The 26,962-nt window shown below is 38.5% G+C and overlaps 1 protein-coding gene across 3 annotated transcripts in view; it reads left to right on the forward strand.

Moving 5' to 3' along the window:
- The window catches only part of BICC1 (BicC family RNA binding protein 1), a 306,344-nt gene that overhangs the window by 241,141 nt on the left and 38,241 nt on the right, over positions 1-26,962 (forward strand). For all 3 annotated transcript variants that reach the window (XM_027596826.2, XM_027596824.2, XM_027596825.2), the window contains exons 4-5: positions 18,002-18,081; positions 19,839-19,997. In XM_027596826.2, the coding sequence (XP_027452627.1) occupies positions 18,002-18,081; positions 19,839-19,997 (239 nt within the window). The remainder of the gene's footprint in view (positions 1-18,001; positions 18,082-19,838; positions 19,998-26,962) is intronic.

Genomic DNA, 26,962 nt, shown 5'->3' on the forward strand with positions numbered 1-26,962 from the left:
GAAGTTGAATTACTCACATGGGAGAGATTCAGGAGGGTTTTAGTTCTGAGCACAGACCAGTGTTTGCGTTAAAGTAAGACAAGAGCACATGTTTCCTGTCTAAACTGTGGAGACTCCATTTCTGCCAAAAGGATAGGGGACAGTAACAGATTTTGGGCCTGCCATGTTGAAATTGAAGAGTATGAGGATAATGAGAAGTTCACTGGGTGGCTGGAACTATAGAGAGGCCAAGGTTGGGAAACTGGAATTGGAAAACATCAGAGTATTGGATGGGAGTTAAAGCTACATGAGCCAATGGATTATCCAGGTAAATGACATACAAGAGTGCCAAAGGGGTACCCTGAGAACAGAGGAAGAAAAGCAGGAAAAGAGACTGGAAGGAATACCAAGTGAAGGCTCAAAGTCTAAGTGTAGTGCTGTTTTGGGGCCACCAGAAGATACAGGTGCAGTAATATGTACTAATGTTTACTAAGCACTTACAATGAAATAGTATTATCAAAACTATCTATGAGTGAGGAAACTGAGTTCACATCAGCAGAACCAGGACTCATACCTGATAATAACCAGTTGCCTACAATAGGCTTTTGAAAGTTTAATTAGACAAATGATCAAACAAAAAGAGCTAGAAATTACTGAAAATTGCCAGAAGCACAATTCCATCAAGGATCCATAATTCAGTTTACATACCCCAGACACCTTAGACTGAGCAGCAGAAGTGGAAAAAATCTGGTTTATAGGACTATGGAGAAAATTCTCTACGTGGAATGCTGTATCCTTTCAGGACACCTTATTGGCAAAGAAATCCATTAACTTGGAAGGGATCTGGAATTCACTTGTGGTTAAAAAGGGAAAGAAATAAATGCTTAAGGCTATAAAAGCATATAGAAAGTGAAGAAGGTGATACATGCATATATGCTGATACAGCAGAAGGGCAGAAAATCTGAGTAAGCATAACTCCCCCTCCCCCCCGGCTCCCGGGAGAGAAACACACAGCCTTGAAATTGATCAGTAATTTCCATTTTCTGTTCCAGGTTGGGCATTTCCCACTTTCTTCCTCTTAAAACGGGAAGAGGAGTTGGTTTTAAATTTTATGCCTTTAATTTTCTTTAATCCTTGCCTGATGGAGATAAAAGCATAAAATCAGTGGGATGAAATTCAGGAATGCTGAGGAATGAAAATGGAGTACTAAACTTGGGCAAGTTCAACAGTCTGACTCGGAATAACCAACAGATTATATGAGAACAAACATTTCAGTCAGTCATTACTAATCTCAATCCAAGTGATACCTGTGTCACTGAATCTGAATGCAAAAGTTGTTATTAGAAGAAATTTTTTTTCCCTCCCATGGATTACATAACCAAATTATGGCCTAACATTCCTGGGGAGACCAGTTCATGATTAGTTATTATGATTTTATAGGTACTGTGTGATTTAAAGTGTACAAATTCAGCTTCTAAAGGACCTGATGGTGTTTGAACAGCACTTCTTTTGTCCAGACGTTTTTATTTACATTCATTTACTTATCAAGCACTTTGTTCATTTCAAAAGGTAAATCCCAGCCTAACTCAAAACTTTCATGTTGTGAATTAGTGACATTCATGTTAATGAGGTTGCTCATAATAAATGCCAATGTGAATCCTAAAACATGTTCTCCACCAAGGACATGGGAATCCCATTAATAACGAAAATGTGAAAACTATCTAAGCAACAATTCAGATAGGTCAGAGCACAAATGAAGCATTTTGACTTTTCTCCAACTAAAATCTTGTTTTCTAAGATAAGGACCCAGAAGGGGAAAATACTTTCTCTGCTGCTCTAGAAGGATACTTCTGTGCTTTTGTACTTACTAATAATGTTAGAAAAGCTGATGCCAATTGTATTTCTCCTCTCACCCTACTAAGAACTGACCCTATTAAGAGAAAAAGTCTTATTAAAATTTAATCAACAAAAGCAGGTGTTACAGTGAAGGGTAGATCTGCTGAAATCTGCCAGTGAATCCAAATACCCTCTCTTTTCCAGGCACACAATGAAGTTAGTCCACAGAGCATATGAAATCTTTCCAGTCTATAACAACATTAGAGTATGCATTCTGTTATTGGATGCAGCACAGAAATATTCCCATTTGACTCAGTTCAGTTCTTAGTCACCCTCCAGCCTCACCCCCAAAGCTGCCTCCTGCTCGTTTGAAAATCTCGATCATTTCTGGCAGGATAGTGGTATACCTCTCCAATTATATTACTGCTTAGTGTCTGGTAGTTGCAGAAGTGGCTCATGCTGCATTATGTTCCAAGAAAAATCAATCTGTGAACCAGATTGAGGCCAAACCTTGTCTTGGACACAGTGCCGTGGGGTGGGAGTCAAGGGCCATGGCAGGGGCACTGCCTAGCGGGAAAGCGGGAGCTTGCCAGAATAATGCTGTAGAAGAATGACCCCATGTGGGTAGTGTTTTGATTTATTGTTCCCTTGAAAATGGAATGGGGAGAGTAAGTGGGGGGAGGGCAAGAAAATGTTTCATTGCCTTAGCATACACATTTTCATTTCTTTAGTGATGTAAATCATAGTAAAATTTGGATCATCTCAGAATTATCAACTGAAGGACTAGTAAGATATGTTTTCAACAATGAAAGCATATCATTTCCAAAGCAGCCCCACCTTTCACACCCATATCTCATTAAGGAAGGATTTTATACCGTTACGAATATGAGTAGCATGTCCCGTGTGTATATTCTTTGATTTTAACTAGTATTCTCTGAACTGCTATTGGCCCGACTGTGTTCACATGATCAGTCCTGAACTCGAGGACTCAGTAATTGTTACTTTTCTTTGGAAAACATTTGTGTGAATGTTGGTGGCAATTTAGTTTGAGGTTCTCCCGTCATACCCTGTACTTCACTAACTACACCCTGTTTATATCTTAACAGTGAGGGAGCTAAAGATCCCAAAAGAGTCAGTATTTGGGGCCTCAATTCCTAAACGTGGGCAGTAAAATAGGAGGTGTTTAAGTAGCAGGGGCTGAGGACTTGCATACCAAATTGTGTGAACTTCAGAAAAAAAAGTTTGAAAGCTGGACTACAAAGTGTTTCAAGTTCACGTCTTTATTATATGTTCATTCAAAGCTATCTAAATCAGTTCTTAAGTTTTAAATTAAATTCACAAAGTAAAAATTCCTTAAAATTTTCTGAGCAGTCTTTTATAATATTTAGCAGATATGACCTAGTTTAATTTTTTTAGAAATCTTCCTTAAAATGCCTTTACTGTAGTTTCTAATATGTAAGTATCATTGATATGCTGTGCTGTGAAAATACATATTGTAGAGATGTTATAGATTTATGCTAAATTAGTCTTGATTTTCAGATTTTAGAATTCTTATTGTGGCTTTAATCTTTTTCTTTTTTTTTCTTTTGAGAGGAACATTGAGGTGATGGCAAAGTGAAAAAGTAAATACATTCCATTTTTATTCTTGCTTTCCTCTTTTCAAATATTTTCCCCTCATGAGCTACAGAGAAAACCTATCTTCATCAAGGAGTTACCATGCTGATATGTTGAACATTCCTAATACTCCTTAAAAAGTGAGGGAAAATAAACATATCAAATGTGAAATTGCATATAAAAATTTCTCTAAAAAACAGGAATCTCAGTTTAGCATATTCTCACTTATGATATGTCTCTCTGTGAGGATGATGCTAACAGTCTGGTAGGAGTTTCCCATTAAAAAACAAACAAAACAAAAAACACACTAACAGAATAAAGCTAATCCGAGACATTTTAATATAATTTATACTAAAACTGTAGTTAAAAAGAAGAAAAGTTGTTTGCCCTTGATGGGACTGTCTGGGGAGGGGAAATGCAGGGCTAAACGCCAGTTGATGTGAGAAGGCTCTGGGGGTTTGTTCAGAGTCGCTGTCACCAGCTGTGAGTATCTGTGATGCTGTCACAGATGCTGTCTAAGGCAGCTTTATCAGGGGGATCTAGAGGTTATATAGACCTGTTGGACTCTGCTAAATCAGAGGTAAGAGCAAATAAGAATATGTCTAGAAAAGAGCTAGAATGGTAATCCTTCATTCATTAATAATAGCTAACATTTATGGAGTACTGACTATAAGGACACTGGGCTAAGCCCATTATGTTATCCCATGTACTATTATTTAACTCTCACAACTGTCTGTGTGTATGGACACTTACTTTACTCTATAACCTGTGCCAGGGATTGAAGATTCAGAAAATTAAAAGTTGCTTCACTTAAAGAGTCAGTTCATAGAAGGAGGAGCTGAGGAAAGTAGGGGTGATTGTCCAAAGACAAAATGATCAGGAGCTTGGCTGCTGGCTGGGCCAGAGTTGGAAGAGCTGTTGTGGGTGTGCTGGCGGAGTAGGCTCTTGAGTACGGAAGAGGAGGGGATGAATGCATTAACAAATCAGGTAGCAGATATTGGTTACTCTAGGGAAATCCAGACACTTATCTAATTTGAAGATACAGTAAATAGTATGTTCTGTGAAAGATATAAAAGCTGGACATGGTGGCTTCCATGAGATCTAGAAGGCTGCAGACTTAAGAACGGTAGGTGTGTGGACAGTAGGGTAGCATGTGATAGGGGACTGAGGACTGACCTCATACTTGACTTCTGTCTGAGGACTGGGCAGTGATAAGAGAAGCCCACAGAGATTTACATTGCTCTGGAGGGACCTGGTGAAGTGCGATATTTGGGTTGACCTTAAGGTGGTGAGGATTGGACAGATGGAGCCAAAAGTGGGAACAGTGCAGTATTAGATGGTTTCAGGCACAGAGATATGGAGATAAGAAGCCATAAGACATTTTGGTGCAATGGGGAGTGTTTATATCTCGTGGTAGTGCAGGTTATCTGGAGGAAATGAAGGGAAGTGAAAGCTGAACAGCTGGGTACAATCCTGGTCATGAGGGCTTTGAGGCAAACAAAAAACAATTCGAACTTTTAATTCTATAAGGTTGGGAAATCATGGAAGATTTATGATGAGAAAGATGGTTTGGGGAAATTATTGTTAACAGCTAACTTTTGCTTTTTGTGAAATGGAGCACTTTCTGTCACTAAAAATGCAGCAAGTCTAGATGACATTTGGGAGTAAGGAGGTTTTAAAATCTGTGGTCACCTACATGGCTCTGACTGAGGTGTCCTCACCACAGTGACTGGACTTTGTGGGATGTGCCTGGCCCATTCTGGTGAATACTCCATGAACTTTGATGAAGGAAGGGAAGGAAGACTGGAGCTTTGTTCCATTCCAGCTTTGAAGTTCTTTGGTATATGTAGGGGATGTTCCAAAACAAGATTTTATATCATCTGTTGAATAAAGATCTACTTCTGTAGCAGAATGATAAAAGTTCTAGGATTTTTACTCTAATACAATATGTAGGATATTTTTTTAAGGAGTTGACTTGATTCAATTGTGCGTTCTCTCACGGACCTTCAGTTCTTTCTGTTACTACTTTCTCCTGTGTCTCTTAGAATAACTGTAAGAAAGTGATTATGAACACAAATTTGGTGTCATCTTTTTGGTTAGCTTTCATGTTTTAAATATAACTGCTGAAATTATGCCCAAAAACATAATTGTTGAACATTTCTGGATAGAAGACAAATATCAGCTTGCAGTAATGCCAAACCAAAATTGAATCCTTAAAGTATTTTAAAATATGTTCTCTTATTATCTTTATAAAATTCCTTCTGCTTAGATGAAGACTTCTCAACTGTTTCAGCCTTTTTGAGAATCTGTAGATCCATGAAGACAAACTTACCAATGCATATGTACACAGTCTTTGAATGCAGTTAGAGGCAGGTTCACCAGCCCCACGAAGATGATCCATAGACCTCCACTGCTTAAGTAAAAAAAAACTCTGACCTTAGAATGATTTAGTGGTTTGCAGAAATCCCACTTCCAAAGATTTGAAGTTGGCCCAAAAAGATGTATGTATATAGTTAAAACAGTGTTTTTTGGGGGGTGGAACATACAAACAAATGCCTTTAGAGGTCAAAAGTTGTATGGAAGCCAAGAAAATATTAAAGAAATTTTTAAATGCTGCTGAATCCACACATATTTCTCAAAGGTCCTATAAACATTACAACACATTTATCAAGGAATATCTGAAGGTGCCAAGATACTTCCAGTAACGTACCAGAATAAACATGACTGTATGATAAAAATACATTTGCATAACAGCCTCTGGGATCAGGGAAGACAGAGAGATGAATGGGGGGGAGGAAGGGAGAGAAAACTGTGTCACAGTTCTCTACTATAGTTGTGAAATTGACATGTGTTGAACAAGAAGAAATCAATATTTTCAAAAACGTATCTGCTGAGACCTAAGGAATTTTATTCGTAACCTGTATAAGGCATGCTGTCTACCTATAAAAGTTAGTGCCTTACAAAGAAAGGAGACAAGCACAGATGTTGAATGTGAGCTTCTGTGCTTCACCACCCCCAGCCCCCTGTACATTTTCTCATCAAGAGAAGAAAAGGAATTGGTGGAAAATGTGTTAGCAGTCTTGGTTTGACAGAAAGCAGAATTAACTCCAGAAGATTTAAATAAACTCGAATGAAGGACAAAGTGAAAGGACAAGCAAATAGTTACTAACAGGAGATGAGGCACAAAAACTGGCAAGAGCCAGAAGCCGTGATCCCCCACAGGCTGTGGGACAAGAAGAGGACAGAGTATTTGGGAGCCCCATGGAAAGGGACTGTGGCAAGGGAGTGCCCAGTGGAGTTGCGCCCACGGAACCGTGCAGCTGCTGCCCGAGATGCTGGTTCGGCTTCCTGGGTACAAAGCAGGGCAGAGCCAACCATGGGGAATGGCCCTGGGGCAGCGGTTCATGGAGCATAACCAGGTACAATCTCAACCCTTGGACTTCCCTGCTGAGAAGACAAATCCTGGTGAAACTGTTTGTTATTAGGGCACTACCTTTGAGGTTATTATTTACTTATATTAATGGGTGGTTTAATCACACCCTGAGAATGATATGTAAATGATGCTTTTCTAAATGTCCTTGCTTGTTGGGACATTGGAGAATTCTTTCAAGAAAGAGCACTGTCCTCCCATTACTAGGATTGTTCTTGTTTCCATTTATTTTGGAAACAGTTGCTGAAGAAAGAAAGAGATGTGGCCATAAATGTTTTAAAAGAATTCCATGTATAGTTAGTGGTGGCCATAAACATATGGTCTTCACCGACTATTTGGACTCTGTTCCAACCATGTCTTTCAACTGCTGTTAACCCTGTCATTCTGTTTCACTCCATTTTCACTGGAGAAGTCTGTGTCCAGAGCTAAAGTACATTGATAATAGATTCAGGGTAATGGCCCAAGTAAAGAGAGATAAAGTTCAGAAACTGCATGGCAAAAAGCCTGAGAACTGTAGATGAGAAAGAAGGAACTTTTCAAATTGAGAAAACATTTGTCATTATCATTAACTTTTTCTTAAAGATTTTATTTATTCATTTGAGACACAGAGATAGAGAGAAAGAGAGAGTATGAGCAGGGGGAGAGGGCAGAGGGAGAGGGAGAAGCAGACTTCTCACAGAGCAGGGAGCCCAATGCAGGGCTCGATCCCAGGACCCTGGGATCATGACCTGAGCCAAAGGCAGACACTTAACGACTGAGCCACCCAGGCGCCCTATCATTAACATTTTTAAAGGTCTAAATTTTTAAGGGAATTCTTAAAACACTGTGCTTGGAAAACAAGGAGTTTTGACAAGATTTAAAGTACAAGAATGTGATTTGATCTCAGGACTTTACTGATACAGATAATCTTCTTTTAAGGTATGAGTATTTTTTCCACATTATGAAACTGTACTTTTTCTTTTCTTTTTTTTTAAAGATTTTATTTATTTATTTGACAGAGGCATAGTGAGAGAGGGAACATAAGCAGGCGGAGGGGGAGAGGGAGAAGCAGGCTTCCCATTGAGCAGGGAACCCGATGCGGGGCTCGATCCCAGGACCCTGGGATCACGACCTGAGCCGAAGGCAGACGCTTAATGACTGAGCCACCCAGGTGCCCCAAAAGTGTACTTTTTCATGGTAGAAAATACAGAAGAGCTTGAAGCATAAAATAAAATAAAAATTACCTGAGACCTTGTTACTTAAAAGTAATCACTAGTGGTTGTTTTCCTTTATATTCTGCTCATTATATGTGTATCCTTAAAATAAAATGATGGTACTGTGATTCTTTATGAATATTTCCAGTACCTCATTGCTCTCCAGGCATTTTGCACCATTTTTTATTTCCATCAGAAGTATGTTTGCCTAACTATATCCTTGTTAGCCTTGTAATTTAAAGTTTCCCCCCAATTTTAAAAATAAAAAATTATTTAGTAAGATTGAACTTTATTCAAGTTTATATATTTCTTGACCATTTTTCTATTGAATCATTTATCCATGCCTTTTGCTTATTTTCCTTTTTTTAATTTATAGGAGCTTTTTGTTTTTAATTTATAGGAGCTCTTTGTAGAGAAAAAAATTTATTTAATAAGATCAATTTCACAAATACTGCATGATTCCACTTCGATTAGTACTTAGAATCTTAAAGGGAGAAAGTAGAATGGTGATTGCTATGGGCTGGGGCAGAGGAGTATTACCTTTGGATAAATGTTTGGGACATCCTGATTTAAAAGCTGTTAGACCTCAAGGTAACTGTAGATGTTTTTATTAAGAAAAATAAAGGACCATTTTGAAGTTATTTGATAATTTAATTTATAATTTTTTTGCCCCAGAAGATCTAAATCTCTAAGGACTGAGAGATTAAGATCCTTCGTTCCAGCTTACTCAAAAGAGTTCTCAGAAAAGTATGAAAGAAACAAATAACATACAGAATAATGTTACAGTGGAAGAAAGGGATATGACAATTGTCTTCACTATGTGTGATGTGTAAAAAAACAATAATTAATGGCTTTTCCGCTAGTCTGTAGGAAGCGGGAATAAGAAGAAAGGATTGGCAGATAGACATTTTCCCAATAATTGAAGGCTCATTTACTTAACATTAGGTACTTTCAGTTTTCATGAAAATTACTAACTTTCCTGATATCATGAACAAGCTTGAAATAGTCTTTAATACCCAGAGTCACATGGACCCTTAATTAACTGCTCTTCAGTGCAATCTGTGAAACTTTCTCACTAGATCTTACAACAAAGATGAAAAAGTTGGAAAATTTTTATGCCAGTCCCAGGCTGGCAAGTTACTTTTAGAACTAAATTCCTACGAGTTTTGCTGTTTCTTACATACATCCTTAATTGTGCCTCAAATATCTTCAGAAGACAGAATTTCTGGTTTTTAAATTTCTTCTCTTAGTAAGCTGGAAGTAAAACAAACAGGTTGTGCATGTTGTATGATGTGGTCTTCGTTGATGGTACTTTGTCTGAAGTGTGTGAACCCTGAAATGCATGGTTGCTTTTTGGTAATGGCAGCCAACAGTTTTGTGTTAGGATTTTTCACGAAAAGTCCCAGCTGTTGTAAAAGGAACAGTCTGCCCTGGCCATAGATAACAGCCCTTTGGGTTTAGACCACAGGCAATACCACTGGGACCTTCCATGTACGCTGTGAATATCAGTATTCCTTGGAGAGGGAATGACGATTAATCACTTCTGGCTCCTCGAAATTCTTGCGTAACTTGTTGTTACGTCAGTACAGTGTCCAGGGGAGGCTTTATCTTGGCACACACCTCCGTCCCCACTGCCGCCATGCTCCCTACTTCATCAGATGGACCACTGAGTATGGGACTGGGACTCCTGTTCCATTCAGTTTGGGTTCTCCTTCCTCATCCTGGGTCCTTGCATTACTGTTTTTATCATGCCTTGTGTCTTGGGCTTTGTTCCCACTGTGACAGGAGCTGTCCATCTCTAGCTCATATGTATGTGCCTCCCTTGTGGGAACCTAGCACTGCTGATGCTTTCTGTAGAATTGTTAACATACAAATCATTCAGACGATTCCAGATCTCCTCCTGGCACATAAGTTTCCTTTCCTCCCCCTTGCCAGAATCCTCGTCTTTATCTCTGGAATATAAAGCTCGGATGCCAAAAGCCTTCAGAAACTAATTGAGTTAGGCTTTGTGTTTTTAGCTTTCTTTTTCCACACTCCATGTTCCCAAGCTAGATTTCTCTTGTGCTTTGGATTTTTCTTGCCCTCTTTCTGCCTGAACAGCAACTCTGCAGTTATGCTTGGTGTTTAGTTTTACATGTGTAAGATAAGGTGGTTTGTAAGATAAGGTAGTTTACTCTTTTCTAATTCTCACACTTCTAAAATCCACCTGTTCTTGATTATTTCACCTGTTATGCCTTGATTTTGCTTTATACCTTGTTTGCATTTCATTATTCTTCTCTGAAATTATTTCTAGTTTTTGCTGAGTCCATATAACTTATTTCTGACTACATAAACAGCTTTGATATGGTACATGGGGATCTTAACAAAGAGGCATGTGCCCAATCTACCCCTTCCCTCTCTCATCCCTTATTTCCTCCTAAAGTTGAAACAACACACAACAATTAGAAGAGCATACTGTCACTATATTTTGAATGCTTTTATTGCTGATTATATTGGAGATACTGGCATTCTGTCAGTAAAAGTTCTTGTGTGTCTTCTAGCTAGCTGTGAATTTTCAAAGGGTAATAGCTCTTTTCTACCTAGGTGATAAAGGGTCCATTGGCTCCATCTTGGTATGTGAATGCACCCTTTCATTCAGCAAAAACCTGCCTAAAAGTGCTCATTACCATAGTGATGAGGGCACCTCATCTCCAATTATTGCCCAATAGTTGAACTGAGAAACATCTTGAAGAACTTGTCATACTTTCTATCTTTTGATTTGCTCCTGTCACTTATGCCACTATCGTGTCAAGAACATACTTCCTCTGTTGAGTATTAAGTTTCATTCTGCCAAATTGAATTTTGATAGGAATTCCTGGGGCATCGTGGTGTGTAAACTGATTATGGGTAACAATGGAAACATCTTTTTCTCATGAAAAATAGGTTTTTTATTTAAAACACACACCAATTAGAATGGCAAAAATTGACAAGGCAAGAAACAACAAATGTTGGAGAGGTTGTGGAGAAAGGGGAACCCTCTTACACTGTTGGTGGGAATGCAAGTCGGTGCAGCCACTTTGGAAAACAGTGTGGAGGTGCCTCAAAAAATTAAAAATAGAGCTACCCTATGACCCAGCAATTGCACTCCTGGGTATTTACCCCAAAGACACAGATGTAGTGAAAAGAAGGGCCATATGTACCCCAATGTTCATAGCAGCAATGTCTGCAATAGCCAAACTGTGGAAAGAGCCGAGATGCCCTTCAACAGATGAATGGATAAAGAAGATGTGGTCCATATATACAATGGAATATTACTCAGCCATCAGAAGGGATGAATACCCAACTTTTACATCAACGTGGTTGGGACTGGAGGAGATTATTATTATTATTATTATTATTATTATTATTATTATGCTAAGTGAAATAAGTCAAGCAGAGAAAGTCACTTATCATATGGTTTCACTTATTTGTGGAACATAAGGAACAGCATGGAGGACATTAGGAGAAGGAAGGGAAAAAGGGGGGGGGAATCGGAGGGAGAGATGAACCATGAGGGACTATGGACTCTGAGAAACAAACTGAGGGTTCTGGAGGGGAGGGGGTGGGGTGATGGGTTAGCCTGGTGATGGGTATTAAGGAGGGCACATACTGAATGGAGCACTGGCTGTTATACGAAAACAATGAATTGTGGAACACTACATCAAAAACTAATGATGTAATGTATGGTGACTAACATAACATAAAACACATTTGCTTTTGCATTTCTTTCTGTTCTCATTCCCCTTCTCTTCTAATTTATTAAGAAGCAGATTTTTTTCTATTTTAAAATAAGATAACGATTATTTTATGCCTTATTCTAAAGCAACATAGTTGGTTTAGGGAATGCCTGCAACAGGTAGATTTGTTTTTTTTCTTGATCCAATTGTAATATCTGATGTGTTATAGCTGCTCATGAACATTTTGCCTTTAATATTTATAGCTTGGGTTCTTCTACCTACTCTCCAAATATACTCTTTACCTTCTTATTCTAACTCAGTTTATTAGAATTCTTGTCATCAAAGAGCATTCCTTGAAAGAATCTGGAGTCTATATTACTGGCTATAAAATCACTTAAAGTGCATTGACTTACTGTCATTCTGTTTCATTTCTTTAAAATAATTTCCAGTAAGATTTAATGAGTTAGTTCAGGTTGTCTCTATCTCTTGCTAAAGTATATACGTTCACTTAAAAATGTGATCTCGCTGTGTTACTTGACTTATATATAACATTTTTGTTTAAAAAAGAAAGTATTTCTCAAGAGGTCAGAGGAAACTTGTGTTTCACAGGAAAAATATGGCCCATGGCCCCATGACCATGAACTTTGTTGATCAGCAGTGACTTGCCAACTTACTGGAACAGTGATCGAAGCAGCACATGGATTGGGTGGTATCTAATTTGGAACCATGACACGGTTCAGATAGGGTTTGAAGGAGACTTCCATCTCCATATGTGGCTTCCCCTGCATTTGTTTAGTGCCTACAAGCACATTATTCAGGAGATGCCAGTGGGGCGAATACCGAATTTCATCTGTATTGATGCAGAATTGCACATTCTTGGAGTGTGCAAAACAAGAGGAAAGCCCAAGCTATGGTCTCTGAAGCCAGTCGTGGATCATGGCAGATCACTATTTCACACATTTGTGTTTACTGCCTAATGTTTGAGGCTCTTGGAAACATTTAGATTGTGATGTCTCAGGTGAGCTACTTATCATGAAATACCAAAACTTGGAAAATAAAGTTATTTATGAGGGTAGTTTTATTTAAGAATGTTATAGTACTGCTTCACACCAAGACATTTACATTTATTTGAAAGTATAATGATGTTCTGACCAAACTCCCTCATTGAAGAAACTACTCCAGAAATGCAGTGACTTTTCCAAGGTAACAGATCTTGTTTATGACTTACTTATGATTCAGAACTTATCATAATTGTGGAATCTATATATTTTCCCCCACAATGTGAAAGGAATCTATTGCAGAGTCAGTCATTAAAACTTTTAATATATTCTGTGTGATATCTGCTGGCTTTTCAGAGCATTTCCTTATATGATCCAAGTCGGCCAGTACCCGTGAGATGTCCAGGGCTTTTTCTGAGTCTTGGTTTATATTGTCTGTTTGATAAAATCCTTACCCTACAGTCAGTCTTCTTATTTAAAAAAAAAAAAAATGCCCATTACTGCTTTGGAACTAACTACTTGCTAGCTTTGGATATATTCTCAGTGGTTGTAGGGAATTTCAGAGGAAGTTAGGGATGCCTCTCTGCCTGTCAATGCTGACCACTTCTAACAGTGTTGATGGACCCAGCCCCAGCCAATGTCCTTCCTCTTAGATGGTTTTCAAGGCTAAGACTTTTTAGGAAGAACTTGAAATAAAAAGTGAAGAGAGCTCCAAGCCAAAAGAAAGTGAATTCTGTCCACTGCTCTCTTCCTATGGATTTGAGGCCAGTTTGACAGTTTTATATAGATTCATAAAATATACCAAAGCCATCTTGATTTCAGGCCATGATATGGAACTTTTCCCCGTAAACAAAAGTGCAACTCTAATATTATGTCTTTTATTCTGGGTGTTGTGGGTGGGAGGAGTCAGGTTAGTTAAACAAGGGATTTTCTGTTGTTTTCTCTCTCCAAGAGAACCTGCTGAGAATGAAAGCATTGCTTTGATTTTTTGGTGTTGAATCTTTTCGGAACAACACTCAGTCATGGAGACAGGAAAGTAGCTGTCAACAGATCATTGGTGAAACTATGATGGCTTAAATTCATCATATGTCAATAACCCATTACTTTCTATAGCATAATAAATACAATGAAAGGGCTGACATAAGTCTTTCCTGTAGATTTTGCTCTGGGATAGGAATGAAATGGAAAGGAGGTTTAAGGTTGAGGAGAGAAGGAAAAGGCAATAAAAATTTATACTAATGTTTCCAGGAATGGGAATGTTTCCAAGGATGGGAAACCAGAGAGTACAACCAGAGTACCAAGAGATAATCTTTTAAAACCATAACTAAACTTCACTTAAGTTCATATAAACATACCAACCCTTTTAAATATATATCTTTACTGAAAATATGGTTTTTAGCCTGTATTCTTATAAAAACAATTGTTGCCTTATCAACTCCTTATGAATTTCCATATGGAAGTCATAAAAACCTTTTTTTGCTCAAAGGTTTAGCTCTTTTGCAGTATACACATATAAAATACCCATTTCTTACCCATGTCCATACAGCTTCATAATAACTTACTGAAGGTTGGATCACCATCTGGTCTTCCTCTCTTCCATAGGATTACACCACAGAGATATGAACAGATTGATAGGGCAGGAATCTAAAAATCAAAAATCTGGATGGACATCTGAGAGTTCTCTGTATTTTTATAGAGGTAGTGAGTTAAAAATATTTGAAGTCAAAACTGCTCTGGGAAGTGCAGGACATATGATCCACCTTAGATATGAAGTTTAGGCTCTTCGCATGGATTTCCATCTCCTCCTTCTCTGTAGCCATTTCCAAAAATAGGGGCACCTTCAGCCCATTCACCTACTGTTTAATGAGTATCTACTACGTGTCTGGCAGTGTGAAGTTTTAAAACCAATTAAGACAATCCTTGTATTTAGAGAGCTTGAGGGTTGATTATAAAGCAGTGGATACTATTTTTAGAGCAAATATCTCAAAACTTTCATGCCCAAGTTGGTGGTGTCCTCCAAAGCAGTTATTTTGAGGCAGGGGAAGAAGACTATACACTTATTCCTTATTACTCTGTTGTCTTCCAGCCACCTTCATAGCTGACCCTATTCTCTTATGTTTATTAATATAGCCAATCCTAAGTAAAACCTCAGCCCCTTGCACGGATACATTTAAATTGTGAAATATAACATTCATTGACTATAAAGAACTGAATTTCAGGGTTTGAAATAAACACATTAAGTTCAGCCTGGAATAAGGGCTCACATCCTGTAGGTATCTTTTAAGCAAGGGCAAAGGAAGGAATGAGGAAGACACTATTATTGGCCACATTAGCAACCTAAACCAGAATATTGTCATGATTGTTTTTCTCTGTACTTATGAGACTTGATTATTTAAAGAACCATTTTCCAAACAAGTGCTGATTTGGGTCCTGGAGATTTTCTTGATGTTACATGTTGGTGACTGTGTGTTGTGTTATCTCTATGTCCATTGATAATTTATATTTTTAGGTCACTAGATGGCACTCTTTCACTTTGAAATAAAATGTATTTTCCATTGAGGCTTTTGCTTTTTATTTTATTGTTCTTTTGATACTGAGATGGTAGAAAATCAAATTCTTTCATAAATTGGATCTGAGGCTTCCTGTCCCTCTATAAGTGCATAGGAATTTTAATGTAATTATCCAACCTGTACAAGTAATAGGTTTTCAGATTAGCATACCACTCAATACTTAACTGTTAATTTATTTTGTAAGAAAATACATTTTTCCCCTGTAGAACCATTTTATGTTGTATATACTTGGCTGATACATAAGACACTACAATTATATTTTTTATGTGGTTTCACCTGTTCTGTCCTATACATGATTGAAAAATGACTTGGGAAACAAACAAAATGCCAATTACCGGATCCTGGAGACCCAGGAACGTATATTTTAGCAAGTGCTACATTTGAGTGCAATCAGGTATGTTTTGAGAAATGCCAGGTTCTAATCCCCCAGTAGTAAGCATTTTCAGTGGAGATTAACGTCAGGATCAGCTGACAGTAATTGAAACCAAAGTCAAAGATAGCAGGGATCAAAACTTTGAATGTAGTTAGCTCGTAATGTAAATATTTCTTAGAGGAGTTATAATGGATATAATAAGAATTATTGAAGAAAATGCTTTGTTTACATAAGTATGTTAAAGTTGGTGAGAATCTTAGAGGAGAAAAGAGGTTCATGTAAGGATGCACTAAGGAGTAAGCAATGTGAACACGATGCCATACTGACCTGAGGTTGTTTGACATCCGTTTTGCCCTACTTTTAGGCCCGTCACCTCTAATACCTGACATTTCATTTTAGAAGGTTTAAACCAATCTTAGGATCTTTCGTCTTCACAGTGTCCCTGTGACATGGCCAGCATCAGAGGAGGGTTAAAGAACACGGTAAGGAGAAGAGTCTGAGTCCAGGGGCAGCTCCCAGGAGACAGTCTGCAGAGGGCGGGGGCGGGGACGGGGGCTGGCTGGAGGTGACAGCACTGACTCAAATTAAGCACAGCTTGCTGGGATGTCTCCTCAGGAGGCCAGATGCATTCCTGAGCTCTGAAGCTTGGTGGTGCACTGTTGTTGACTATGATTGCTCTGTCCTGGTCTTAAGAGCCTGTAGCTTTAGGACAGGGTTTCCTCCCTCCCTCCCTCCTTCCCTCTTTTCCTCCCTTTCTTCCTCTCTCTATTTAGTTGCTCATTTTTACCTTATGAATATGACATGCTCTTCATGGCATTGATTTTCAAATGGACTGTTGCATGGGGATAGGTAAGTCACAATATCAGGGGAGTATGTGTAATTTGATAAAATTCCCACCAGGTAATTCTCTTGTCTTATTCTAGAGAATTGATGGTTTGGAAGGACTCAGTTGGAATGGCTTGCTAATTGTAAAAAATGCTCAGCAAACATTTCCTGACCCTGTTGCTAATCTGAAGTGTAGTTCAGTATAGGAAGGACTCAGCAGAGAAGGTGGTGTGTTGTAGGCAGTCAGTAAGGTTGCCATCACTAGTGATGGTGATGACGATGCTCTCTCTGTTATTCAGCTTTATCACTTTAGTGATAACACTTTATCACCAAGGCTAATGGTATAGAAGTTCTGGCTTACCCCAAATGGTCTTGGTCTCTGTCAGGCCGACCCATGGGGTAATAGAACATGCTGTTGCGGGGAAGACTTGAAAACCTGACGAAAGAGAGACCTGAAGAGACACATCCTCGTCTGGAGTTTGAGCTGTGATGTTTCCCTCCTTGTGAGGATTCCAGCTTCACGAACTGCCTCACCTCCTTTAAGTTTTTACTCAGACCTCACTTTCTCAATGAGGCCTAATGCCCTGACCCCCTCCCACAGCTGGTACTCTTCATCCTTTTGTCTTGTTCTCCTTTTCATAAGTTATGTTGGAGTACATTAAATGATAATTTGTTTATTTGATTCATTTTTGTCTCCCTGTACAAGACTGTAAGCTCCATGTGGACAAGGGTCTTTTTCTTTACTGATATAAACTCCAGCCCCTAGAATAGTGCCTGGTACATAGTAGAGGTTCAGAAAATACTTGCTGTGAATGAATGAATGAATGAATGTTTTCCTTTATAACATTCTGTGCCAGTAATCAATAATATATGTAGTAATACATATAGTAGTCATTTAACACTAATTCTGAATAAATATTAAATATTCCTGAATGAAGATACTGTTTTATTCTGTTAATCTTGACGTGTAAAGATACCTTCTGAATTACATTACCACATGGTTTGAAAGTGTGGATCCAGAGTTGGAAGACATTGGATTATAATGAATGAGCCTCTGAGTGGTTTTCTAGGGCAAGTTACTAAACTGCTCTGTGCCCTAATTTCCTCTGGCAACAACCTTGCAAAGCTGTGGGGTACATTAAATGAGTTAATGCATTTAAAGCCTTAGATCAGGGCTTGGAATGTAGCAAGAATGTAGTAAGTAATAAATTGCATTTATAGATTCTTCACTCGTTTAAAATATAATTATATGATAAACTTATTTTGCAGTTAAATGGTTTAACAAGCTTTCAGAAGGGAAAACGCCACACAGAAAAATGTACAACTTGGGGATTTTCCATATTCCTCTTTTAATTACAATGTTAACATACCTAGAATGAATCAAATATTGAATTTCTTATGGAATCTCTTTTCTTATATTGTAACATCAATTTTAAAACAAAGAGTTTGGGGGTTTCATATGAGTCCTTTGTTTTTTATTTCTTATAGATCCCCATATTAAGGTTTCTGGAAAGAAAGAAGATGTTAAGGAGGCCAAGGAGATGATCATGTCTGTCTTAGACACAAAAGTAAGTGAATGTTAAGTACACTCAGATGTAAGAACCTTGTCTCTGCAAGGGCTACTTCGTGCTGTTATGAAAAGAACCATTTGGAGAAGAAAAACCAGGAGAAAGTAATGGTGGGTTTTAAAATAAGTATGTATGATTCTACAATGGATGTAAAGTTCTGTTTAAAATTTGAATAGGTTCTCAAGCTGGGTAAATGAGTATTATTATATATACATGCACACGTGTGTGAGTATGTACATATAAGTACATATGTATGTGTTTGTATGTATATGCCATCTTCAGAAAGAGACATTGACACTGATTAGTATAAAGCAAGTGATGAAGTTTGGAAGAATTAGCATATTTGCCTTTATGATGCCAGAATGATCTTCTATATAGTTGTATATGATGGCATGAAACTTGACACCTTTCTTTTGTAAGTTCTTTCTCTCTCTGCAGGTATAGGTTAGAGAGATAATAGGGAAATTTAGATGTGTAAAAATGTATACTCATTTGTGAGAATTTATTCTAGTAAACACTTCTAAATCACATACGATATGGCAGGCACTTTGCTAATAAGCATCTTACAAATTTGTTTAATGTTCGTAACCAACTCAGCACAGAGATATTAGGGAATTTGCCCAGAATCCAATAGCTAATAAACGAAGAGGTGGGATTTAAATCCAGGCTGTTTGGTTCTTAACCACTATGTGTTGCCACCTGGTATTTCATTGAAATGGTTTCTAATCTCTTCCTTCTTTTTTTCTTTTCTTGTTCTTTTTTATTTTTGAGAATTATTCACCTTACAGTTATTAAATATTCTAGAATCTTTTCCCAAAAAGAATTATCTTTTTCCTGTACTTCAAATGTTAAACTAAAAGAACTAAATTTAAAAATCAAAGTATTTAATGGATATAAGTTTAAAATTTAAGAATTAAGACTATTTAAAAACCATTGATATTTTTAACATCTTGTTGTATTTTGACTTTTTTATTTTACTTTCTGAGGACTGAAGAATTTTTATATCAGTCTTACAAATGAGAAAAGATTTCATGTCTTTATAATTTTACAATACTGAATTTCCCAAAATTAAGTTCACAGATTCTAATGTGATCACAATTATTCATTATGTCTTAGAATTTTACGTTTTGCTTTATTATAACTAATATTACACTTTGTCGTGGTTTAAGTAAGCCATGTTACTGCTGGAGCTCTGTGCTTTCTTAGCCCTTCCTCATTCTTCCTATCACTGAGAATAACAGGTCTGCTCTGTAAAGTTTGACCTACAATAATAGACAAGCTGTGAAAACAATGCTTACAAATACTTTCTTATTCAGTTTTGAGTTTTATTTTTATTTCTGTCACAGTTCAACACTCCTACTAACCTACATATATTCAATCTTGTAATTATTTTCATCTGTTTTTAGTTATTTGAATTAAATGTTTCATGAGTAATGTCTGTTAAAGAAAAAACTGAATAATTTATTTGTAATTATGCCTGACCTTATTTAAATGCTGTTTTCCAAAAAGTTATCTTGGTAAAAAGTATATCTTTCTATTTCTTCTGACAAATTTGTCTTAAAGTGAAAATTTATTTTTTATAGCCAAAGAGAAATAGAAAGTATACATTTATAGATTAAGATGATATTACCAAGAAATCTGTAAGATTTCCCACAGGGTCTCTTTTTGTTAGTGCTGTTCCCTTGGAGAAAAAGTGTTTTAAAGAGTTGTTCCTTTCTTTATCATGCATCAAGAATTAATACATTGTTTCCATATAGAGCAATCGAGTCACCTTGAAGATGGATGTTTCACATACAGAACATTCCCATGTAATTGGCAAAGGAGGCAACAATATTAAAAAAGTGATGGAGGAAACAGGATGCCACATCCACTTTCCAGATTCCAACAGGAATAACCAAGCAGAAAAAAGCAACCAGGTGCTTTGTCTTTTCGCATGAACTGTTATGGAACAAATTAAAACTTTAATTTTCCATATGCATATCTTTTTTGGGAGATGAAAGCAAAAAAAAATAACCATACATACCATATGATCTTTTTTTAAAATTTTATTTTATTATGTTATGTTAGTCACTGTATAATACATCATTAGTTTTTGATGTAGTGTTCCATGATTCACCCAGTGCTCCATGCAGTACGTGCCCTCCTTCCTTAATACCCATCACCGGGCTAACCCTTCCCTCCCCCTCCCCTCTAAAACCCTCAGATTGTTTCTCAGAGTCCATAGTCTCTCATGGTTCATCTCTCCCCCCAATTCCCCCCTTCATTTTTCCCTTCCTTCTCCTAATGTCCTCCATGCTGTTCCTTATGTTCCACAAATAAGTGAAACCATATGATAAGTGACTTTCTCTGCTTGACTTATTTCACTTAGCATAATCTCCTCCAGTCCCATCCATGTTGATGTAAAAGTTGGGTATTCATCCTTCCTGATGGCTGAGTAATATTCCATTGTATATATGGACCACATCTTCTTTATCCATTCATCTGTTGAAGGGCATCTCGGCTCTTTCCACAGTTTGGCTATTGTAGACATTGCTGCTATGAACATTGGGGTGTATATGGCCCTTCTTTTCACTACATCTGTGTTTTTGGGGTAAATACCCAGGAGTGCAATTGCTAGGTCATAGGGTAGCTCTATTTTTTTTTTTAAGATTTTATTTATTTATTTATTTGAGAGAGCAAGAATGAGAGGGAGAGGGAACACATGAGAGGGGGGAGGGTCAGAGGGAGAAGCAGACTCCCCGCTGAACAGGGAGCCCAATGCAGGACTCGATCCCGGGACTCCGGGATCATGACCTGAGCCAAAGGCAGTCACTTAACCAACTGAGCCACCCAGTGCCCCAGGTAGCTCTATTTTTAATTTTTTGAGGCACCTCCACACTGTTTTCCAAAGTGGCTGCACCGACTTGCATTCCCACCAACATTGTAAGAGGGTTCCCGTTTCTCCACAACCTCTCCAACATTTGTTGTTTCTTGCCTTATCAATTTTTGCCATTCTGACTGGTGTAAGGTGGTATCTCAACGTGGTTTTGATTTAAATTTCCCTGATGGCTAATGATGAACATTTTTTCATGTGTCTGTTAGCCATTTGTATGTCTTCTTTGGAGAAGTGTCTGTTCATGTCTTCTGCCCATTTTTTGACTTGATTATTTGTTTTTTGGGTGTTGAGTTTGAGAAGTTCTTTATAGATCTTGGATACCAGCCCTTTATCTGTAGTGTCATTTGCAAATATCTTCTTCCATTCTGTGGGTTGCCTCTTTGTTTTATTGACTATTTACTTTGCTTTGCAGAAGTTTTTTATTTTGATGAAGTCCCCAAAGTTCATTTTTGCTTTTGTTTCATTAGCCTTTGGAGATGTATCTTGAAAGAAGTTGCTGTGGCCGATGTCAAAGAGGTTACTGCCTATGTTCTCCTCTAGGATTTTGATGGATTCCTGTCTCACATTGAGGTCTTTCATCCATTTTGAGTTTATCATTGTGTATGGTGTTAGAGAATGGTCCAGTTTCATTTTTCTGCATGTGGCTGTCCAGTTTTCCCAACACCATTTATTGAAGAGACTGGCTTTTTTCCATTGCATGTTTTGTCCTGCTTTGTCGAGGATTATTTGACCATAGAGTTGAGGGTCCATATCTGGGCTCTTTATTCTTTTCCATTGGTCTGTATGTCTGTTTTTGTGCCAGTACCACGCTGTCTTGGTGATCACTGCTTTGAATATAGCTTGAAATCGGGCAACGTGAAGCCCCCAGCTTTGTTTTTCTTTTTCAACATTTCCTTGGCGATTCGGGGTCTTTTCTGATTCCATGCAGATTTTAGGATTGTTTGTTCCAGCACTTTGAAAAATGTCATTGGAATTTTGATCGGGATGGCATTGAAGGTATAGATTGTTCTGGATAGCATAGACATTTTAACAATGTTTATTCTTTCAATCCATGAGCATGGAATGTTTTTCCATCTTTTTGTGTCATCTTCAATTTCTTTCATGACTGTTCTGTAGTTCCTAGAGTATAGATCCTTTACGTCTTTGGTTAGGTTTATTCCGAGATATCTTATAGTTTTTGGTGCTATTGTAAATGGAATCATTTCTCTAATTTCTCTTTCTACAGTTGCATTGTTAGTATATAAGAAAGCAACTGATTTCTGTGCATTGATTTTGTATTCTGCCACATTACTGAATTGCTGTATGAGTTCTAGTAATTTAGGGGTGGAATCTTTTGGGTTTTCCACATAAAGTATCATGTCATCTGCGAAAAGAGAGAGTTTGACTTCTTCTTTGCCAATTTGGATAACTTTTATTTCTTTTTGTTGTCTGATTGCTGTTGCTAGGATTTCTAGTACTATGTTGAACAGTAGTGGCGAGAGTGGGCATCCTTGATGTGTTCCTGATCTTAAGGGAAAGGCTCTCAGCTTTTCCCCATTGAGGATGACATTCACTGTGGGTTTTTCATAGATGGATTTTATGAACTTGAGGAATGTTCCTTCTATCCCTATGCTCTGTGAAGAGTTTTAATCAGGAAAGGATGCTGTATTTTGTCAAATGTTTTTTCTGTATCAATTGAGAGGACCATATGGTTCTTCTCTCTCCTCTTATTAATGTGTTCTATCACATTGATTGATTTGGAAATGTTGAACCACCCTTGCATCCTGGGGATAAATCCCATTTGGTCATGGTGGATGATTCTTTTAATGTATTGTTGGATCCTATTAGCTAGGATTTTGTTGAGGATTTTGGAATCCATATTCATCAGGGCTATGGGTCTGAAATTCTCCTTTTTGATGGGGTCTTTGCCTGGTTTGGGGATTAAGGTAATGCTGGCCTCATAGAATGAGTCTGGAAGCTTTCCTTCTGTTTCTATTTTTTGAAACAGCTTCAGGAGAATAGGTATTATTTCTTCTTTGAATGTTTGGTAGAATTCCCCAGGGAATCCATCAGGCCCTGGACTCTTGTTTTTTGGGAGGTTTTTGATCACTGCTTCAATCTCGTTACTGGTTATTGGCTTAGTCAGGTTGTCAATTTCTTCCTGTTTCAGTCTTGGGAGTTTATAGGTTTCCTGGAAGGCATCCATTTCATCCAGCTTGCTCAGTTTATTGGCATATAGTTGTTGATAATAATTTCTAATAGTTGTTTCTATTTTCTTGGTGTTAGTCGTGATCTCTCCCCTTTCATTCATAATTTTATTAATTTGGGTCCTTTCTCTTTTCTTTTGGATAAGTCTGGCCAGTGGTTTATCAATCTTATTAATTCTTTCAAAGAACAGCTTCTAGTTTCGTTGATCTGACCTACTGTGTTTCTGGTTTCTAATTCATTGATCTCTACTCTGATCTTAATTATTTCTAATTCATGCCTTAGGCATCATTTGTTGCTTTTTCTCTAGTTCTTTAAGGTGTAGAATTAGTTGGTGAATTCGGGACTTTTCTAATTTTTTGAGGGAGGCTTGGATGGGTATGTATTTCCACCTTAGGACTGCCTGTGCAGTATCCCATAGGTTTTGGACCAATGTGTTTTCATTCTCATTGGTTTCCATGAATTGTTTAAGTTCTTCTTTGATTTCCTGGTTGACCCAAACATTCTTGAGCAGAGTGGTCTTTAGCTTCCAAGTGTTTGAATTTCTTCCAAATTTTTTCTTGTGATTGAGTTCATTTTAAAGCATTATGGTCTGAGAATATATAAGGAATAATCTCAATCTTTTGCTATCGGTTGAGACCTGATTTGTGACCTAGTATGTGGTCTATTCTGGAGAAAGTTCCATGTGCACTCAAGAAGAATGACTATTCTGTTATTTTAGGGTGGAATGTTCTGTATATACCTATGAGGTCCATCTGGTCCAGTGTATCATTCAAAGCTCTTGTTTCTTTGTTGATTTTCTGCTTAGATGATCTGTCTATTGCTGAGAGTGGAGTACTGAGGTCTCCCACAATTAACGTTTTGTTATCAATATGACTATTTTGGTTAACAGTTGGCTTATGCTGATGGCTGCTCCCATATTGGGGGCATAGATATTTACAATCATTAGATCTTCTTGTTGGATAGACCCTTTAAGAATGATATAGTGTCTTTCTGTGTCTCTAACTACAGTCTTTAGTTTAAAATGTAATTTGTCTGGGGGCGCCTGGGTGGCTTAGTTGTTAAGTGTCTGCCTTCGGCTCGGGTCATGATCCCAGGGTCCTGGAACTGAGCCCCGCATCGGGCTCCCTGCTCCATGGAAAGCCTGCTTCTCCCTCTCTCACTCCCCTTGCTTTTGTTCCCTCTCTCGCTGTCTCTCTCTCTCTCTGTCAAAAAAATAAAAACATCTTAAAACAATATCTAATTTGTCTGATATAAGAATTGCTACCCCAGCTTTCTTTTGAGGTCCGTTGGCATGGAAGATGGATCTCCATCGCTTCACTTTCAGTCTGGATGTATCTTTAGGTTCAAAATGAGTCTCTTGTAGACAACATTTGGATGGGTCCTATCTTTTTATCCAATCTGCAACCCTGTGCCGTTTTATGGGAGCATTTAGGGCGTTCACGTTGAGAGTTATTATTGAAAGATATGAATTAATTGTCATCATGTTGCCTCTGAAGACCTTGTTTTTATAGATTGTCCCTGTGAATTTCTTTTCTGTATCACTCTTGGGGTCTTTCTCCTTTTATAGAGCCCCCCCCTTAATATTTCTTGCAGGGCCAGCTTAGTGGTCACATACTCTTTCGGTTTCTGCTGGTCTTGGAAGCTCTGCATCTCTCCTTCCATTCTAAATGACAGCCTTGCCGGATAAAGTATTCTTGGCTGCATGTTCTTCTTGTTTAGTATCCTGAATATGTCTTGCCAGGCCTTTCTGGCTTGCCAGGTCTCTGTGGATAGGCCTGATGTTATTCTGATGTTCTTCCCTCTCTACATAAGGAATCTCTTCCCCCTAACTGCCCTTAAGATGGTTTCCTTGGTTCTAAGGTTTGCGAGTTTTACTGTTACATGCCAGGGTGTTGGCCTGTTTTCCTTGATCTTGGGAGGGGTTCTCTCTGCCTCTAGGACATGAATGTTTGTTTCATTCCCCAGATTAAGGAAGTTCTCAGCTATGATTTGCTCAAATATATCTTCTAGTCCTCTCTCCACCCCCTTAGATCCAATAATTCTGACATTGGAACATTTCATGGTGTCACTTATTTCTCTGGTTCTATTTTCATGGATTCTGAGTTGTTTTTCCCTGACCTCCTCTTTTCCCTTTTTGTCTATTAATTGGCCTTCTAGGTCACTAATTCGTTCTTCTGCCTTGCTTACCCTAGCTGTTAGATTATCTAGATTAGATTGGATCTCATTGATAGTATTTTTAAATTCTGCCAATTCAGCTTTCATCTCTGCCCTTAGAGACTCTATGTTGCCATTAATTGATTTCTCCATTCTAGCTATTGTCTTCACAATTATTAGCCTGAATTCCATCTCTGACATCTTGGTTATATGTGAATCCTTTTGTAAATCTGTGGCATAAGTCATAGTCTCTGAGTCTTTTCCTATTTTGGGGGTTCCTCCTCCTAGTCATTCTGTTGAGGGGTGGTTTAGGGAATGTATAGAGTCCAAATTATTGATCACAACCCAAGCAAGATGCACCTGTTTTCTAGGGACCTTAGGGTTGCTGGCCTCTTGTTTTCCCAGCCTGTCTTTTGGGGGAGGCACCTGCTGTGCTGTTACTCAGGCAGCCCTGTTTGGGCAGAGGTGCCCTGCCCCCTGTGGCGGGGGGTAGGCTGAGTGAAAACCAGTTTTGGGGGGCTTTTGTTTTCTGGCGGCTTTCCCTGGAGGCTTTCCGCGTTTCTTCCAAGAGTCAGAGCAGAAGAGACTGTTTCCAACCCTCTGCCTCAGAGCAGAAAGATCGCAGTCTGTTCTTCAGTGAGCTCTCCAGGCCATACTATCTTCGTCTCTGTCTGTGCTGCTATAAACTGCAGTGTCCTGGGTTGTGCGCCCCTCAGCAGCACTCCCAGTCCTCACCTCCAGGTTGGGGCACGTCTCTGCCCTTTGTGCTTCTAAAACTGCCAGCTGCCCCCAGTTTGCATGTGCAGCTCTGCTTCTCTGGTTTCCATTTGGGGGACTGCCCTAAAGTCCTTTCCCTGCCGCTACTGGTCTGCGAGTCTGTGCCCCGTCCCCAGCGTGGGAGGCTGTCGCTCACCAGCGGTGTAGGATCCCCACGGCCACGCTCCCTCCCACTGCCGTTTATCCTCTGATATCTGCCTGCGGGATCATGGCTCCCTGCTTCGAACCTTGAAATTAACTGCCTGCCATATTCTGTTTGTGGAGATCCAGATCTATCTTCTTACATCTCAGGCTGTTTTCTTGGGTGTTCAGAGTGGTCTGGTAGATATCCAGCTCAATTCTGGGGACTGGTTGGAATAGGGTCCCCTACTCCTCTGCCATCTTTTCCTATCTGTGAACTCATTGCTTAGGGGCCCTCCCACGGGCTCTGCCACTTAAGCTTCCGGAAATCCAAACTGGCTATCCATACCCTATGATCTTACTAATATGTGGAATCTAAAAAAAATCAAATGAATAAACAAAAAGCAGAAGCAGACCTATAAATGCAGAGAACAAACCGATGGTTTCCAGAGGAGAGGGTGGTGGGGAGATGGGCAGCATGGTTGAAGGGGAGTGGGAGGTACAGGCTCCCGGTTATGGGACGAATAAGTCATGGGAATAAAAGGCCCAGCATAGAGAAGATAGCCAGTGGTATTGGAATAGCAATGGTGAGCATGTCGTAACTTACAGACTTGTCAAATCACTATGTTGTACACCTGAAACTAATGTAACATTATGTGTCAACTAGACTCAAAAAATAAAAATAAAAAAGAATGTATGTCTCTTTCCAAGTAGAATGAAGGTGCTCTACTTTTTTAAAGAGATGACTTGTAGGTAGGCTATAAACCT

The sequence above is a fragment of the Zalophus californianus genome, chromosome 15 (genome assembly GCF_009762305.2).
Source record: "Zalophus californianus isolate mZalCal1 chromosome 15, mZalCal1.pri.v2, whole genome shotgun sequence".
Lineage (NCBI taxonomy): Eukaryota > Metazoa > Chordata > Mammalia > Carnivora > Otariidae > Zalophus > Zalophus californianus.